Source organism: Aspergillus novofumigatus (assembly GCF_002847465.1).
Source record: "Aspergillus novofumigatus IBT 16806 chromosome Unknown P174scaffold_3, whole genome shotgun sequence".
Taxonomy (NCBI): domain Eukaryota; kingdom Fungi; phylum Ascomycota; class Eurotiomycetes; order Eurotiales; family Aspergillaceae; genus Aspergillus; species Aspergillus novofumigatus.
This window is the reverse complement of record NW_020194276.1, coordinates 1,936,540-1,953,356: the sequence shown is the minus strand read 5'-3', so window position 1 is coordinate 1,953,356 and position 16,817 is coordinate 1,936,540. Positions and strand designations below refer to the sequence as shown.

Below are 16,817 nucleotides of genomic sequence, written 5' to 3'. Positions count from 1 at the left end.
TATCGCTTCATCTCCCCCACATTGAATTTCTGTCCGAGGTCCAGGTGGACAGCAATTGATACATCTAGACTGCCTTGCAATCCCAGTACTTGTGAGGACTTGTTATCAATTCGCGAAAATGGGCAAATCCTCCAAGGATAAGCGTGACGCCTACTACCGCCTCGCAAAGGAACAAAACTGGCGCGCCCGTTCCGCCTTCAAACTGATCCAGATTGATGAACAATTTGATCTGTTCGAACATCAGAACCCCGAGAAGGTGACACGAGTCGTTGACCTTTGCGCCGCTCCAGGAAGTTGGAGTCAAGTCCTCAGTCGAGTCCTGATCAAGGGAGAGAGCTTTGGCCGGCGGGCGTGGATCGAGAAAAAGCGAAAAGAGAGCGAGGCTTTGAGAAGAATCGATCATGGATCGGAAAGTGAGGGTGCAGCTGAAGAAGAAGGGAACGACGAAAGTGCTCAGTTGAAGCCCAGAAGGAACGTGAAAATCGTCTCGATTGACCTCCAACCCATGGCGCCATTGGAAGGTATCACAACGCTCCAAGCCGACATCACACATCCGTCTACGATCCCTCTGCTCCTTCGTGCTCTCGATCCTGAAGCTTACGAATCGGCATCTTCCTCCACCCCTTCGGCCATCCAACAACCCCACCCTGTTGATCTCGTCATCTCGGATGGTGCACCGGACGTCACCGGCTTGCACGATCTGGACATCTACGTTCAGTCACAGCTCCTCTACTCCGCATTAAACCTGGCAGTGGGCGTCTTAAGGCCAGGAGGCAAGTTCGTAGCCAAGATCTTCCGAGGCCGCGACGTCGACCTCATCTACGCACAGCTCCGCACGGTATTTGAGAAAGTGAGTGTTGCGAAACCGAGAAGCAGTCGCGCGAGCAGTCTAGAAGCCTTCGTGGTCTGCGAGGGCTTTATTCCTCCAGCCATCCATGACGGCTCGGTCGGAACGGAAGCATTGAAGAACCCTCTCTTTGGCGGTGCAGCGGTACCACAGCCCGTGTCCGCGGACGGCAACATCGGAGTCGAAGTACCCGACGAGGATATTGTATCACCAAGAGAGACAGTCGCACTTTCGGAAGCAGCGATGGTTTCTGCATCCGATTCAACCCAACAAACCCAAATCCGCATGCTTCATCCGCAATCTTCAATCCCGTCCCTGGCGAACAAGCCCCAGCGTTTCGCCATCGAGAACCGATGGATTCCTCCATTCATTGCCTGTGGCGATCTTTCATCCTGGGACTCTGATGCTTCATACTCGTTACCCCCGGACTATGTCAATTTGGATCCTGTCCAGCCACCTACGGCACCGCCTTATCGGCGAGCATTGGAGCTACGGAAAGAAAAAGGTGGAGCTTATGGTAAGACGAAGTTGGGAGCCGTGGGACGAGCGTAGGGTCTTTGGAGGAACCACGCCCATTTTATTTTTCATTGTTTATAATACTTTTCTCATTTCCTATCTCTTGCATGCATACGCGTTTTGTCTTAGGGATAGAAGGTGTTGGCGTGAGCCTTGCGCTATCAGTTGAGTCTACATTGCAGGTATAGAGGAATAGAGGAGATACCCCGGAATCTGAATGAACGATTCAATTCACGTTTGAATGCAATTACTCTCTATGGAAATGACATGAGTTGAAGCACTGTCATCGAACAAATCCAAGTCTATCGTTGAGTCTCATGATGGAAGCGCTAAACTGAAATGGGACAAATGGGTCGTCACATCATGCAATGGCAGCGGTGGGCGGAAACGTAGCGGGAATCTCAACAGCCTCCTCTGAACGAAATCCATCTAGTACACTTCAAGAACATATCTCTCCTTATCCTTGAGTTTCTCGATCTCCTTGCGGGTGTCGACCTTCTTGCCTGTGTTCTTGGCCTCAGTGGCAATAGCCTCCTCCAGCACGGCAGTCACATCAGGAACAGGCCAGGTGGGACCGCAAAGGTAGAAGGCACCCTCTTCCCGGATGTAGGCTTCGATAATTTCAGGCAGAGTCTCGCGCATGCGATCCTGGATGTAAATCTTCTCAGGCTGATCACGAGAGAAGGCACGGCCAAGGAGAGTGATGACACCAGCTTCCTGGTAAGCCTCCCATTCTTCACCGTAGCAGTATTCCTCGCGCTGGTGACGGGATCCCATGTACAAGAGCACTGCACCGATCTCCTTGCCCTGTGCCTTCTCGAGGGCACGGTGCTGCACGAAGGCACGGAAGGGAGCAAGACCAGTTCCAAGACCAGCCATGATGAGGGGCTGAGTGGACTTGGGTGGCAACTTCATCACGCTGGACTTGACGCTGACAGTGACCGGAGTGCCGGGCTGGAGGCGGCTGAGGTACCGGGTGGCGAGACCAAAGCGGTCGCGGCCACGGGGATCAACCCAGTTGACAGCAACGATCATGAGAGCGACCGAGTTGGGCGTCACCTTCTGGCAGGAAGCAATGGAGTACTCGCGTCGCTTCAGGGGGCCGACGATGCGGATCAGGTCCTGGAAGTCAGGATGAGCTGAGGGGTACTCCAGCAGGACATCGGCGAAAGTGATGGTGTCAACTTCGGCGCGGCGCTTGAACTCCACGGCACCTTCAGGACCACCCAGTGTGAGAAGGTCTTTCTTCTCCTTCTCGTCGGTGGCGAATTCTGCGAGGGCCTCATAAAAGCGCTTAGGCGGCCGGCCGAAAATGTCGACGTTTTGGACGAGAGCCTGGTAGACGGTGCGGTTCTCAAGGACCGCGGGGTCCTCGCGGCTGGGAACACCGACAACATCGTCGGGGTTGAGACCATAGAATGTGATGAACTCCGAAACTTCTTGGGGATCATTCTCAGCGTGCACACCTAGGGCTTCGCCAATATCATACTTGAGACCAGAGTCACCAAGATCGAACTCAATGTGGAAGATGTTTCGATCATAAGTGACAGGGGTCAAGCGTCTGTTCTCCTTGACGTGAACGGTGAAAGTCTTGGTGGCCGTTTCGGGACGAAGAGCCTTCTTGGTGCCATAAGCCTCCTTGAATGCGAGACCCTTGGCCGCTGCCTGCCAATCATTGAGGAGAGGAGCTGGCTCCGATTCATCCTTGTCGAAGGGAACGAAGCTGTTGATGGAGATATCCTTGGGAAGCTGAGTAACCTCAGTTCCCTCTTCGGAGGTCTTCCAAGCCTCAGGGATCTCAATCTGACGGAGAAGCTTGTCAAGGTCTTTAGTGACATTCTCAAGAGCCTCGGAGTCTCCGGTGATAGAAGAAAGCTTCTTATGGCCGACCCCTTCCTGAGAGGGAAGTGCCACTCTAAGGAAGGCTGACTGGAGGATGGAGGATTCAGGAGCAGAGGCACCGGCCGCCGATGGATCGACGATGTAGAGAGAAATTTCACGCTGAGCAGCAGCCTGTCTGAAGCCCAAGGGTAGTTTCTTTTCCAACTCATCGTCCTTGACGCCAGGGGCGTTGATAATGACTTTGCCCTTGTCCTTGACGGAGGCGGCAACGTCGATATCCCCGAGAAGCTTGATATCTCCAACGTATGTCGTGTCTGCAGCAGTAATAGCATAGGGGGTATCGAGAATCTTGGAGCTCTTGCGGATGTCGATACGGACGGCTCCTCCCTGAATAAGGTTGTCGTGAGACTTGGATGTTGTGACATTGCTAGCGGAATCAGCAGCAAGGGCCTCAGAAAGAACAGCAGCAGCAGATTCGCAAACAGAGCTGTCAACATCCCAGAAAGTGTACTCCTGCACGGTAGCAGGGTCGATAAGCTGAAGAGGCGCGCTTTCACCGCTGGCCGGAACAATGGGCTTTTCGAAGATGAGTTGGAAGGCAGCGGCAGTGTTTATCAGGTCCCAACGCTGAGAGCGTGGGTATTTGATGTCGACGCAGGTAGGCGCATGTTCTCGAGCAGAGGCAAAGGTCAAAGCCGCAAGCACGTCTTCGTAAAGGGCAGAGCGAACACCTTGCTCTTGCACAGCTTGCTCATTGGTAACCTGACCAAGAACACCCACAGTCTTGGTCGACTGAGGGAGAACACGCAGGAATTCCTCCTCAACGAAAGGACGGTAAACACGGACATTGACAACACCGACGCGGACACCATCCTTTGCCAACGAGCGAGCAACCTGCGCAGTGAGAGACGCCTCGACGGTACCGAAAGCAACCAGAACGGAAACGGGTTCGGCGTGACCGTGGTATTCGAAAAGACCATAGTCTGTGCCAAGTTCGCCGTTCAGAGAAGTGAACAACTCCAGAACCTTCCCTTGGGTGTCAAGGTGACGGTTACGGGACTCATCCAAGGTCTTGCGAATGGCCTCGTAGGTACGAGCAACGCCCGCCTGGTCCAAAACATCAATGACACGGGTGGTCTCACGGCCAACGCGGACACCGTCATAGATGTGAACAGATGGCAGAACGGAAGCGAGGAGGGTTGTGAGCAGCGCCATATGCTGAGCCTCATGCACGGAGGCACTTGAAACAAGACCCAGGCCAAGCTCTTCAGCAAGAGAGAGCGCGGAAGCATAATCCGAGACCAGACCATCCTCACCGGCGTAATCGACGGCGGCAACGTGTGCCGCAACAGGGCTAGCGACTGAATACAATAGAGACAGCTGCTCCAGAGCTGAGCGCATGTAGGGGAGTGTGGCCGACGAAGCAACGATACCCTGAGGGACATGGCGCTTCTTCAGATCAAAATCTTGAGAGAAGAGATAGCCGAGAGCGATGCTACCGGCACCCTGGCGGGTCTCCATAGCCTTAACGACGGTAGATTCGCCATTGGCATTGGTTTCCTGGCGCGATGCCCATTCACGCAGAGAATTGTCCAGATCGAAACTCTCAGGCGAATAGGAGAAGATTTTGTCGCTGAGGATGTAGGCGACTTGTTGGATCAACGTCTGGGCGGTGACATATGTAGGGCCACCGAGGGCAGACAAAGATGGTGAAGAAGAGCCCATCTTGAGATTTCCTTGTCTGGGTATCAAACACACTCAGCCGACACCTCGCAGATGACAAGAGAAAAACAAAGACGAAGGAATTACCACAGCAAGCTGAGGAGGGGGGGAATGGCAATAAGAGGACGGATTCGGAGTATAGAAAATGTCCCAGGGCCTTGCCCAAAGCGGCTAGCGGCAATCACGCAATTTCTTATCGGCGTTATCGATAGAGAGGCAAACTGGGGGAGGATCCTGCGTCTTCGGACCCTCCCCGCATTAGTCAGACATCAATGCACGTGCATTATTAATGGTGCCTGAGGTATAAACACCGCGTCTGTGTCTCGCCCCCCATTCGACGTCATTCGATCGCGCTTGGGGAATGTGATACCTGCAAACCATATCCATTACGTTTTGACACATTGTACATACAGAGGTACTTTTGTACTATATCGTACATTACACCTACGCTTTCTGATTCCAACGATAGCATTGTATATATCCGGACACCATGGCGAATGTGGCATTGATAGGAGCAACTGGGATGGTGGTAAGGTCTCTCCCCGCCACCTGCAAATCTCCTTCACTCAACGTTCAAATCTCCTAGGGCAGTCACATCCTCACTAGCCTTCTCGAAAATCCCGCTGTAGCTCAGGTGGATACGATTTCCCGCCGTACTCCATCCGCTGCTGCTGCGGCACCTCAGACAAAACTCACCACATTTGTATCTGATGATACATCTCGTTGGGCTGCTCAGCTCTCTTCTCTCACTCCAACTCCATCCATCTTCATATCGGCCTTTGGCACTACTCGTGCAGCTGCTGGTGGATTCGAGAGTCAGTACAAGGTGGAGCATGGTCTGAATGTAGAAATGGCTCGCGCAGCGCGCGATGCCGGTACGAAAGTCTATGTCCTGATTTCATCTGGCGGGGCTAATAAGGCGTCGTCTTTCGCGTATCCTCGTATGAAAGGGGAGATTGAAGAAGACGTAAAGGCCCTGGGGTTTGAGAGAACGGTGATTTTGCGCCCTGGTCTGATATCCGGCCAACGGCAGGAGAGTCGACCTGCGGAAGCAGCATTCCGGTTCATTGCTGGCATTGCCGGGAAAGTTCACTCGGGACTGAAAGATGGGTGGGCTCAAGATGCAGACGTTATTGCCCGAGCAGCGGTCAATGCAGGCCTCAAAGCTCTGGACGGCGATGTTCCTCCTGGTAGCGAGAAAGTATGGATTTTGGGTGGCAGTGACATCATCAAATACGGGGGAAGAAATAGCTTCGGTCTGCACCAACATCGAAGGCATAATTTGTTTGGTATATTCTCTTTATTATTCTTGTATCGTATTGGTGACCTGACAATTGCAAAAAGGTATCTGCTCTTAGATGTTCTTTGCGTTCTGTAAGAGAATTGCTCTCGAATCCTATGTGACAAGATCAAATGTATATTCATGCCAAGTCTGGCAGCCACGCCTTGCGCCTTGAGTTACCTCAACCTACGACTGCACTTATTTTTTACCTCCGACGTGCACCTCTCTTCCCTTCCTCGGCGATCCTCTCCCACTCGGTTCCTTCTCCGCATTGTGGTCCGGCCCTCCTTCTTGCGGATCACGTGCTTCACTGACATCTTTGTTCGCAGCACTTACGTCCAAGGGATTGCTGACTTTGCCTCCCTGTTCGCTTTCCTTCTCAGCTTGATTGATTTCGCCCTCCGGGGAAGTGGTGTTTGGATCGTAGGCCGCGTGGTGGGTTGCGACTTCGTTGTCGGTACCGGTCTTTGTGCCCTCCGATCTCTGGGGATCTAGTTCGTTTCTGTTATGCATTCTTGGCTGCTCTTCGGATGCCCGCAAGCCTTCAAGCGAGCGAAAAGCTCTCCTCTGTTTCACAGCAGTGACGGGTGCCTGAAAGGCTGGCTGGAATTGGACTCGTCGGGCGTTTCTGGTGGCGTTGTGGCCCAATTGACCAATTGATACGAAGCCTTTGAGCATTGTCATGATGAAGGGATTGATCAAGGTACTTATGTGACGATCTAAGACGACAAAGTGTAGGAATAACGCAGGTCTCTTAAAGCGCGAAGACTAGTAATGCCAATTGTAGAAGAAAACGGGTAGACTTGTCACTAGAACACAATTAGTCTTAAGCAGTTCATTCTCAAGTATCTCTCCCGAAGACTTGCCTTTCTAAAACTCGGATGTATAATGATTTGAGGTGTTAAAAGGAGTTGGAAGAGCTCGTGTCGAGTCGATGCTTTTTGTTCATCAATCATATTGACGTCATCCTTTGCAGGGTATCTTTGGAACCTGCTCTGCCACGTGATGACGCTGGCATAAGGGACACTCTTCCGTTCCAAGTATGTAACTTTCAAGCAAAGGTCGTCCTATTCTTTGGAGAGCTACATCTTTCCTTTTTCCGTTGGTCATATTCGAGCAAGCTACATGGACTAGCGCAGCAGTTGTTTTCTTGACAGGTAATATGATCTACCGAAAAAGAAGGATAGATTGACCAATGTAGAAGTACAATTGTTCAGTCAGTCTTCGTCAATCTAGTCCTAGCGTGGCTACGTAGGGAGATTAATGATTCCTTCGCGCAACGAGACTTACGACGCACCTACGATTGGCGAGACGATGACTCGATAACAAATCCAACCTGTTCGGCCACGTCAATCTGTTGGAAATATCATCTGAGCAATACCAGGCGCAAGGGTCGAAGTTATCGTAACTTTTTGGTGGTTCGGTACGCTCCTGCGTCTCCGCAGACACGTTCCAGGCTCCGGTTTTGATTACTTTCAAGCCCACTTCCAGAAAATGAAGGACCGCCGAAGACCCATTTGGGGTTGCTTGCATATCGACATCACTAGGCGTTAGTTGCGATTACTCCCCTCTCGAGCATAAGCTGCGCGGGGTGTCGACTAGGCATCTTGACTGGAGTAGACAACAGCTCCTCTTCTCACGGGCCGAACGGGAAACCAGTACTGATATGTCCAGTTCAAGGCTGTCTGAATGTGAACGAAAGTACCTAAGTGGACACTTGCACGAGGCAACTTGCATATGCGACCTAGCATCTAGGTATTAATGTTCAATTGGCGCTGTCCTGCTTGTAGGCCAATCATGTTTTGACTCAGACACTCTGGGCTCTAATTGTGCAGCCGGCACCTACCTAGGGTGTTCTTTTAGCTGCATAAGCTGCCAGCGAGTGCAGAGCACTGATTGGACACAGTCGAATGATGGCTTTTCGCATGCATCCCACTATTAGCCAATACATTTGCGTAGGTATAATACGGCAGCAATGCACTCTTACCTTAAAATTTCGCTGCTGAGAATAACGGCTTCCATTTGCTACCTGCAAGAAGCCCGCTCCCTGAATGTGCAGGAGCCTCCGTCGGCTTTATGATCACGGGACCGGACGAACCCGGCATGATGGGAAGTACATGTGTGTCGTAAAATTCAATTTTAACGTTGATGGGATGTATTCACTGGGCATCCGGAGGTTCGTACTGACGATTTGCATCAACGCCAACTGTGTTAGCCGGGTCGGATTCCCGCATGAGAGAGGGAACTTTGGCTGGCTGGCAAGGACCGATGCTAGACTAGCTCAGCCTAATCCTTGCTGTTGAGATCATAGCATGCTACAGTAGAAGATGTGTAAACTGTTCTTAGAAAGGTGGCAAATCGCGTTCTGGAGGTAGGCTTGGTCGGTCCTCCCACAGTAGCATACTGGGCTTTCCCTGCTGTCATTGCGGCTACCAAGGCAGCACTTGATGACCGCTGAGTTGGCAACCGACATCCCAGCCTGGATCCATTGCTCGAGCCCTCAACTCAGGGATCATCAACTGAAGCTGTCCGACGATCCCGCATCAGAACAAAGAAAAACAGGCTGGAATTGATTGCATTAGAAGGCGGCCTAGGATGTTCGGGTAAGTGGAGTTCCTAAGGTGGTACCCAGGCTTTTCCGAATGAAGGGAGACAAGACCAGTTCCCCGAGCTGTGATCCAGAGTTGCGTATTGATGGTCTCGACTTTGGAGCACCCACAGTGGTCTCAACGTACATGAATTCATATCTCTGGGCCAGACGAAGGATGCCACGTCAGAGAGACTCTGAGCTCTAGCGCAGATGCATGGGTATGGACAGTGTGTGCGCCGTACCACGGTCAGTTTCTGCCATGTTCAACGGATCAAGTAATGCCCTATCACCTGGGACGAGGAAGGCAAGCGGATGAGCCACAGTCTGCACACGGGTGGGGGCAAATGCAGGATTACTCGTCTGCAGATGTAAGAGATCAGCTGAAAGAAACGCATCCCTGCAAGAAACTGAAGTTTAACATATCACTTTCATCACCATCAGCCTCAAGGACTAATGGAAATGGTGCAATGAATGCCAATCGATATCCTTTAGTGACGCGTCTTTTGCCACTAGGAAAGGACAACCCTGGGCTGCAACAATGAAATGGGAGGACGCGGAATCCAGAAGACATCCGTAGGCTCAACGCATGATACCCCTGCAGCGGATGGATGGAAGAACCAATGTATGTACAGTGCAGCCGGAGAAAGACAGGCTACGGGCATTGAAGGCCCTGGTCGACAAGAAGGGAATCAGCAAAAGAGAAAAAGAGAGACGGAAAAAAGTACTTCATGGGCGTGTTACTTCGCAAGCTACCAAGTTTGACGTTTGTCCCGAGTCCATAGCAAAGCTTTCGAGAAGGCTTAAAATCGATTGGTTGTTAGTGAGTTTTCCAGATAAAATCTTGTGCTTGGATCGGATAGACCGGGCTAGTATACCGAGGAATGGAAGCCCGCATCCCGCTCATAGAATGCGAGGAGTGTCCTGGACGTAGCCAAAGTTTGATAGGAAGACGGCACCATAGTTGGCACGAGACAGCTCATGCATGCAGGAGGTCTGATTCAAGAAGACGGAAAAGGAAGTGCTTGGTTCGCAAGGACGGCTTGATATGAAATGTATTTACCTGAATGAAGCGGGGATAATCAATCGAGCAGCCAAGGCAGTAACGGTGATCCAATCTGGACGATGGAGTGATGTTGAATGAGGCATTTTCGAACTTTCAATTCAAGCCCGAAGAAGAAAGAGACGGCCACGACAACAAGATGCATGCATCATGAAGCAATCACTCATTGCCTTTGCCTCATGGAGGGTCCATTTGAGCTTTTTTTTTTTGCGACCCCACCTGCTTTGGCGAAGCCATCACAGCCAACCGCAAGGGTGATTCGAGGTGAGTGATGCGGATGTGATGATAGTTCGCCGGATTCGATAAGCCATTGTGTGCTGAGGGAGTTCCCTGATTGACGATGGACTGGATGAACACGTACAGTAGGGAACTAGCTGAACTGTAACATGGTAGACCTCACGAAACATAAATAGGGCCCTTCAGTCCCCGTCTATATGGAGTTTCAATCACTGTTAGTTTCAGACCTGGCAACATCAGAGAATCTCATAAGTGATAAAGCTTTCTTCTTGATATCAAGCGTTTCAGACTCTTATATTGTTTTCGTTCCTCAATTGACCATCTTCATTTGTGGCCTATCATATAGTGCATAGTGGTAGGGCCTTTGAATTGGACCAATCAAATATATCGAAAAAGCTGAAACAACGATCCCGGACGGGCAAGTGAGTTTGATCAGTACCCCAGACCGGACTCCGCTGACGGATATGATAGGCATGTGCTTTTACAACCAAAAGAGATTTTCATGCGGAGACTGGAGCTGGACCAGCTTCGCTCACCGCTGCAACTATGAGTACCGAACGGGCGAAACATGTGGCATGAGGCTCGTCAATATGACTGAGTACGAGACGGCAAAATGTCGGCTCTGTGACAAGATCGAAACCAAGTACCGGCGGCGAAACGCCGAGTTGGAACGTCTGACCAGATGGAAACGTGAAGGAGGAACACTCGTGGCCTCCATTGACCGATCGCAAAAGCTCATAATGGAACTGGACAAAGAAATTTGCCAGTTGCAGAGAGAACGAGAAGATCGAAGAAAAGCACTCTCATGAAAGTAAGATGTCCGAGCTCAATGGCGTCTAGGAAGAGGCATTTTTGGCCATCTTGGTAGTTCCGTTTCTTGTTTCAAGATTCCCTCTGTTGCAAAGCCTCTATTTTGTCGCTTATGCTTTAGTCCATCAACTGCTCTCTCAAGCAGGTGCCACTCTGGCTGTGGTTTGACAGCATCATCGTTTCGAACGGATTCAGAAGTCGGGGAGATCCACACGATGGTTGGAGGAAAAGTCTTGACGACTGCAGACTTAATGTATCTAAGTCATAGTCTTCCAATGATAAAATGCATTCCCTTGAGATGTTGCAGGAACGGGAATGTAGCCTGAAGAACCCCCAACTCATAAGCGCCTGCGTTCACGATGAGCGGTTCACCCAGCTCCACCAGTAGGAACTAGGACGGTTGTAATATTTACTGTGGCCATTTTACCTTGACTCGCAGTGTTAAATGTACGTCTGTCTGTCACAGATGTTCCTTGAATATGGCTTTGTTTCCAAAGCTCGGTTCCGCATAGCAAGCTGTTAAGGGATGAGAATCGATACCCCGCAGCATTGACGAATGTATACATATACTCACGTGAGTGACCTTTATCTGGTTAGCCCTCTTTCGTTTTGAAGCGGTTCTGGTCTTTGTCGCTTAACTAGAAGCAATAATAACAAACTCCATTGATCCAAGTGCCAGACAGGGTGTTCAAACTGCATGGTCTTCTCCCTGTGTTTGTACATCGATGACTTCGTCGAGTGCTGCGAGCTCTCATGGTTGCTCAACCCTCTCTCTCGGATGGTAGAGAGCCAGACCAGATGTACTTTGCTCCGTGAAATTTCGTCGAGACGACATCTTTAATTCCGCCCATCTTTTGCACGGCTTCATCTTTGTTTGAACAATTGACGTATTTTAGGGAGCGCACTGTCATATTTGAGGGCTCTGTTGAGCAGGGGCTATTCAGAATGGAATTAATCAAGCGCTCGGATCAGACAATTTGAAGGGAGACTACGTGGACCATTCAGTCAGGTCATCGTCCACAACGGGCTGCATCAGACTGCGAGAATTCGTGCGAGGAGATGCGTTGGAGTTATAATAATGGTTTATTGAACCCCAGGAGGTTGCTTGCCACGTCACCACCGAACAATGTAAGTGCAATTTCAATGCAACCGTGGGCCAGAGACAACTCCTATGTGTTCTCAAGGTCTTTCACCGGCATTTGCAACATCCTCTGTAAAATGGCTACCAGGCTCAAATATGTCATTTCTGGGAATTTGAAATCTCAGAACCTAATTGTATGACGAAATTACCGAAAGGGGGCATTGTCTCATAAGTTATTTGATATCACCAGCCTCGGGCTCATCGTCGACCTTGGCCAGGCCATGTTCCTTCAGTAAAGCATTGATCTCGTCCGCATTCCACAGATGGTGGTAGATCTTCCCTTCCTTGGTCTTTCCCACCGTTGCGAATTCGACTGCGTGGGTAAGGACATCAGTCAGCCAACGATGCGGGAATAGATTAAGCATATCGAAAGCGATACGTCATGAACTGGACGGGATAAAAGCATTGCGGGTCACTTACTCTTCTCACTGCTCAGCTTTGTCGAGTCCATTGTCTTGCTTAAGACCTTGACGGCCATAGCACACGCTTCCTTCAGGTCGCAGTCCTCCTTATAATCTTGCTTCAGCAAACTTTGGGCGCTCGCGTTATTTGCTCCCACACTAGTGGCCTTCCAACCACCATAGTTCCCGCTGGGGTTGCTCTGGTACAGTTGGAATTCTCTCAGAGGATCATAACCCGCGTAGATGAACGAGACACCGAAGGGACGGAGGCCACCGTGCTGAGTGTATCCCTGTTTCAGGTCACACAATCGACGAACAAGTTGCTCGCAGGGAATTTCTTCGCCGTACGTGAGGAGGTAGCGTTGAGCGGCTTGTCGGGCATAGTTGATAAGAATATTGGCGTCTGCAGTCATACCGGCAACTGCGCAGATCATGTTGCTAGTAATGAATCAGTAACGGAGTAAAGGAGACGAGAAACATCCTCTCCGTTGGGAACTGCGTACTCGTTCAGTGTGTAGAGCTTCTCTGCAGAAGTGTCCTGCTCTAGCAGCTTGCTGGTCACCTTTTTCTCCGCAGCAAGGACGATTCCATCCTTGGCCAAGATTCCTAGAGCTGTACCAGCATGTGAAATAGCTTCGAGCGCATACTCCACTTGATAAAGACGACCTTCGGGGGAGAAGATGGTTGTCTACATGGGGCATCACCGGGTTAGCTGGAGCAAGTGACGGAATGACGGAATAGTCGTACCCTGGAATCATATCTCCGTGACATTTTGCAGTATGTCTAGTGACTATGACAATGAGAGAAAATCAGAAGATAGATGAAGTAGATAGGGCGGGAGAGTGCTGTAGGAAGAGTATGGAGCTGTGATGTACCTAAGCTATGTGAGCGGGCAAGGTGAGCTCCAAGTGACCAGGCAACTCGCCCTGGCGCGTCCTGCCGGTCCGCTGCCAAGCTCGGACCACTTCTAGATCTCCCGGCGCAGACGAAGCTCTATCGACTGGCAAACCCATTTCAGATTCCTTATGCAATTTTGCAATTAGGGCATTCCGCGCCTTACGAGTATGTCTTTCTGATACCAGCAATTGACGATCTCCTACATAGCTTTATCGTGCCCCAGACAGTAGTGGTCAGAATGCTCAAGTCTACCTACACTCCCCCTCCTCCATTACCACCGGGGTGGACAGAGCATAGAGCTCCTTCCGGTTAGTTTCCTTATTGCAATCTTTAGAGCTCAAGCCTCTGACTACAAGATAGGACATCTCTATTACTACAACGCAGAGACGAAGCAATCTACATACACAAGACCGCAGCCGCTTCCTGTTCAATTGCAACCCGCCCCGCCCGCCGAAGTTCCTTTTGTCACCCCAGACACTCTTCCCCCTTTCTCTTCCACTCCGTATGCGCCCGAAGGATTTGCCTTCGGCGACCAGGCCCGCGGGCTCCCTCGTCATGGTCATCCTAGGGGTGGATTTCGAGGTGGGAAAGGGTTCCGCGACCGCAACAATCGAGGGCCCGAGGATAGGCCGAAATCGAAACACGCGATACCCGGGTGCGAGCCGTGGGTGCTTGTGAAGACGAGACTGGGGAGAAGATTCGTCCACAACCCTGAAACGAACGAAAGTTTCTGGAAATTTCCTCCCGCAGTAATGAAGGGAGTGGTGGAGTATGATCGTTTGGAAAGAGAGAAGAGGGAACAGAAGGCTCGTTCCGAAGAAGCCGAGGAATCCGGAGAAAAGGGGAAGGAGATATTGGACGAAGTTCGCCCTTCCGAGGAACCTGGTAGCGTACGGGATCCTGGTACAGCCGCACATGCGAAGGAAGACAGCGATGAGTACGAAGAAGTTGAAGTCACTGATAGCGAGGACGAGGATGATCAACCCTCGAAACGGCCGAAGACCGAAGATACCAACGACCAACAACAACCTTTAGAATTCACTGAAGAAGATATCGAGTATCAGCTCGCAGCAATGGGAGAAGAATACGGTTTGGATCCGGGAGAATACGGCGAACCTGGTCAGGAAGGCTGGGAGGAGGGCGCAGAAGGGTTGCCACTTACTGAGGAAGATGCTACAGCGCTTTTCCGTGACCTCCTCGACGACTATCACATAAATCCCTATTCAACGTGGGAGAAGACCATCGAAGAAGGCCGCATAATAGAGGACAGCCGCTATACTGTTTTGCCAAACATGAAGGCACGCCGAGAGGCCTGGTCTAGTTGGAGCCGGGATCGTATACAGCAGCTGAAAGAACAGAAAGAGAAGCAGGAAAAGAAGGATCCTCGTATCCGGTATCTCGCTTTCCTCCAGGAGCACGCTACTCCCAAGCTCTACTGGCCTGAATTCAAACGCAAGTACAGGAAAGAGCCCGAGATGAAGGATTCACAATTATCAGACAAAGACCGTGAGAAACTCTACCGAGACTTGATCTCGCGATTAAAGCTACCTGAAAGCACCCGAAAGTCTGATTTCTCGGCCTTGCTGAAATCAGTACCATTACAAGAGCTCAACCGATCATCGAATCTAGGAGCTCTTCCTTCATCAATTATCACCGACCTGAGATATATCTCATTGCCGCCTAAAGTGCGCGACCCGTTACTTGAGGCCTATATCTCTACTTTGCCACCACCGCCAGAGCAAGATATGACTGCAGATCAGCTTGAGGTACTAAACAGGAATAGACTGGAGCGTGAGAAGCGCGAAAGGGCTCTTGCTGAACGCGAGAAACGAGTTCAGGAGGAGAAAAGAAAGCAACAAAGCGAGCTTGTCCGCGGGAGGCACCTCCTCAGAGAAGGTGAGGCGGAGATCGAGGAAGCTTTGAGAGTTAGCAAGGAAGGTATCAGGAGCTACCTGGAAGCCGAAAACCAAGGCTCGGTAAAAGTACGACAAGAGAAAAGTCCTGAAGCTTCTTGACATGAGAACTGTCTCGGAGATGATCTACTCGGTGTATAAATGTAATCAATTTCAATTGTTCATGAAGACTCAAGGCAGATAGATACTAGTTCCCAATCCGGCCGATTTCTTCATTCTTCGACACAGCCGTGGAGACGCGGCTGAAGCCTCAACAAGTGACAGGAATATCTCCTGTTTGAGTTGCCTGCATTATTACCTGTAGAGCCAGTAAAAGCAACATTTTTAAAGCCACCCATCGACGGAGATGGCACAGAGGAAAGGATCATAAGTCATTGTAGATTATCCATATAGCTCATGGCTCGATGTATGGGGTATCAATGTAAATGTGAAGAGTTCAGACCTCCCTTTATGAACTGGCGCCGTTCCCAAAACCACTGCTGATCTCAATTTCATCATTACCTGAATCTCCAGTTGTCCCAGTCATCGTCATCCACATCATCGTCGTCATCATCATCATCATCATCGTTTTCTTCTTCGTCGCGTTGTTTAGTCTCATCAATCTGCTGTTCCCCTTGTGTTTTCCCGGACGAGGATCCTTCTGTCTGAGGGATCTCTGAAGCTTCCTTGGCTCGTTTCTGTCTCAGTTCTTCCCTCTTATGCTTTAACCGCCTGATCCGTTCTTCAAGCTGCTCCATTTCATCAAATTCATCCTCCAAGAACCGAGCCGCGTCTTCTCGTTCCCCTTCGATCTCAGCTTCACGTGCTTGTATTGACGTTCCCTTTTCCGTCTCTTGCTGGGCAGCCAGTTGCTCGGCCGACACGGGTGCAGCCGATATCGTCGCTGCTGCAGCAACTGCAGCAGGTGCCTGGGGCACACGAGTTGGCGCCACCACATCACGCTCAAACGCTGCCCATTCGTCCTCATCGATAGCTTGGGGTGTATTCGATTTGAGCAACGACTCAGACTGTGCCTGGGTCTGCTCTTGGGAGGCTTTCGAGTCCGGCGGAAGTTCCAGGTCAGCGGTTTCTTGTTCTCGTTGTTCAACATCCTCCACTTCATCGATCGCCTGGGCGCTCGGTGGCTGCACAGTATGTACTGCCGGTGATAGGGAATCTGCGCTTTTTTCGCCAGGCCTCATCTTCTTTCGCGTCAAGTCATCCGTGATATCGACCTTCCGCTTCTTGGTAACTCGATTACTGGTACTTCCTGCTTGCGGTGCGCCCTTCCGAGCAGCAAGCTCACTTCGAAGTAACGAGCGAACATCTGCCATCCCAGTAGACAGACTAACAGGTGAAAAGTGAGTACAATAGATTTCTGAGAGCGCTTCAGTAAGATCAACAGAGTTTGGTGAGAAAGCGTGGTGTGGGGATCTGGAGAAGCTTTCACGACATCGAAACTACTTTACGCGACGGGAAGCGACTGGCGTCTGCCAAGACCTCTCCCCACCGAGCCTCAGTCACGTGCCTGATTACTCACTACAAGTAGCACGACATCTCTCCTCCATTCCTTCCCTCAA

At 50.8% G+C, this 16,817-nt stretch overlaps 8 protein-coding genes across 8 annotated transcripts; 4 read left to right on the top strand and 4 right to left on the bottom strand.

Annotated features, from left to right (window-relative positions):
* The first annotated feature begins 22 nt into the window (after positions 1-22).
* Positions 23-1,597, top strand: P174DRAFT_440054 (tRNA methyltransferase TRM7). The gene has a single exon (XM_024826961.1). It carries the CDS (start codon positions 119-121, stop codon positions 1,397-1,399), a length of 1,281 nt encoding a protein of 426 aa, XP_024684076.1. The 5' UTR covers positions 23-118; the 3' UTR covers positions 1,400-1,597.
* On the bottom strand, positions 1,576-5,001 carry P174DRAFT_440053 (sulfite reductase subunit alpha). Its single transcript, XM_024826960.1, has one exon. The coding sequence runs from the start codon at positions 4,928-4,930 to the stop codon at positions 1,793-1,795; it is 3,138 nt and encodes a 1,045-aa protein (XP_024684075.1). The 5' UTR covers positions 4,931-5,001; the 3' UTR covers positions 1,576-1,792.
* A 173-nt stretch (positions 5,002-5,174) lies between these two features.
* On the top strand, positions 5,175-6,356 carry P174DRAFT_133529 (uncharacterized protein). The gene is made up of 2 exons (XM_024821114.1): positions 5,175-5,456; positions 5,514-6,356. The coding sequence occupies exons 1-2, from the start codon at positions 5,418-5,420 to the stop codon at positions 6,303-6,305; spliced, it is 831 nt and encodes a 276-aa protein (XP_024684074.1). The 5' UTR covers positions 5,175-5,417; the 3' UTR covers positions 6,306-6,356.
* On the bottom strand, positions 6,233-7,140 carry P174DRAFT_511223 (uncharacterized protein). The gene is made up of 2 exons (XM_024831767.1): positions 7,076-7,140; positions 6,233-7,018 (listed from the first exon to the last, which is right to left on the bottom strand). Exon 2 carries the CDS (start codon positions 6,891-6,893, stop codon positions 6,408-6,410), a length of 486 nt encoding a protein of 161 aa, XP_024684073.1. The 5' UTR covers positions 6,894-7,018; positions 7,076-7,140; the 3' UTR covers positions 6,233-6,407.
* A 3,209-nt stretch (positions 7,141-10,349) lies between these two features.
* Positions 10,350-11,149, top strand: P174DRAFT_440050 (uncharacterized protein). Its single transcript, XM_024826959.1, has one exon. The coding sequence runs from the start codon at positions 10,570-10,572 to the stop codon at positions 10,903-10,905; it is 336 nt and encodes a 111-aa protein (XP_024684072.1). The 5' UTR covers positions 10,350-10,569; the 3' UTR covers positions 10,906-11,149.
* An 849-nt stretch (positions 11,150-11,998) lies between these two features.
* On the bottom strand, positions 11,999-13,333 carry pre9 (proteasome core particle subunit alpha 3). The gene is made up of 4 exons (XM_024823335.1): positions 13,196-13,333; positions 12,952-13,136; positions 12,468-12,886; positions 11,999-12,360 (listed from the first exon to the last, which is right to left on the bottom strand). Exons 1-4 carry the CDS (start codon positions 13,217-13,219, stop codon positions 12,221-12,223), a joined length of 768 nt encoding a protein of 255 aa, XP_024684071.1. The 5' UTR covers positions 13,220-13,333; the 3' UTR covers positions 11,999-12,220.
* A 132-nt stretch (positions 13,334-13,465) lies between these two features.
* Positions 13,466-15,407, top strand: P174DRAFT_502808 (FF domain protein). The gene is made up of 2 exons (XM_024831119.1): positions 13,466-13,653; positions 13,706-15,407. The coding sequence occupies exons 1-2, from the start codon at positions 13,584-13,586 to the stop codon at positions 15,358-15,360; spliced, it is 1,725 nt and encodes a 574-aa protein (XP_024684070.1). The 5' UTR covers positions 13,466-13,583; the 3' UTR covers positions 15,361-15,407.
* On the bottom strand, positions 15,408-16,793 carry P174DRAFT_440046 (uncharacterized protein). The gene has a single exon (XM_024826958.1). The coding sequence runs from the start codon at positions 16,569-16,571 to the stop codon at positions 15,756-15,758; it is 816 nt and encodes a 271-aa protein (XP_024684069.1). The 5' UTR covers positions 16,572-16,793; the 3' UTR covers positions 15,408-15,755.
* Between the last annotated feature and the right edge of the window lie 24 nt (positions 16,794-16,817).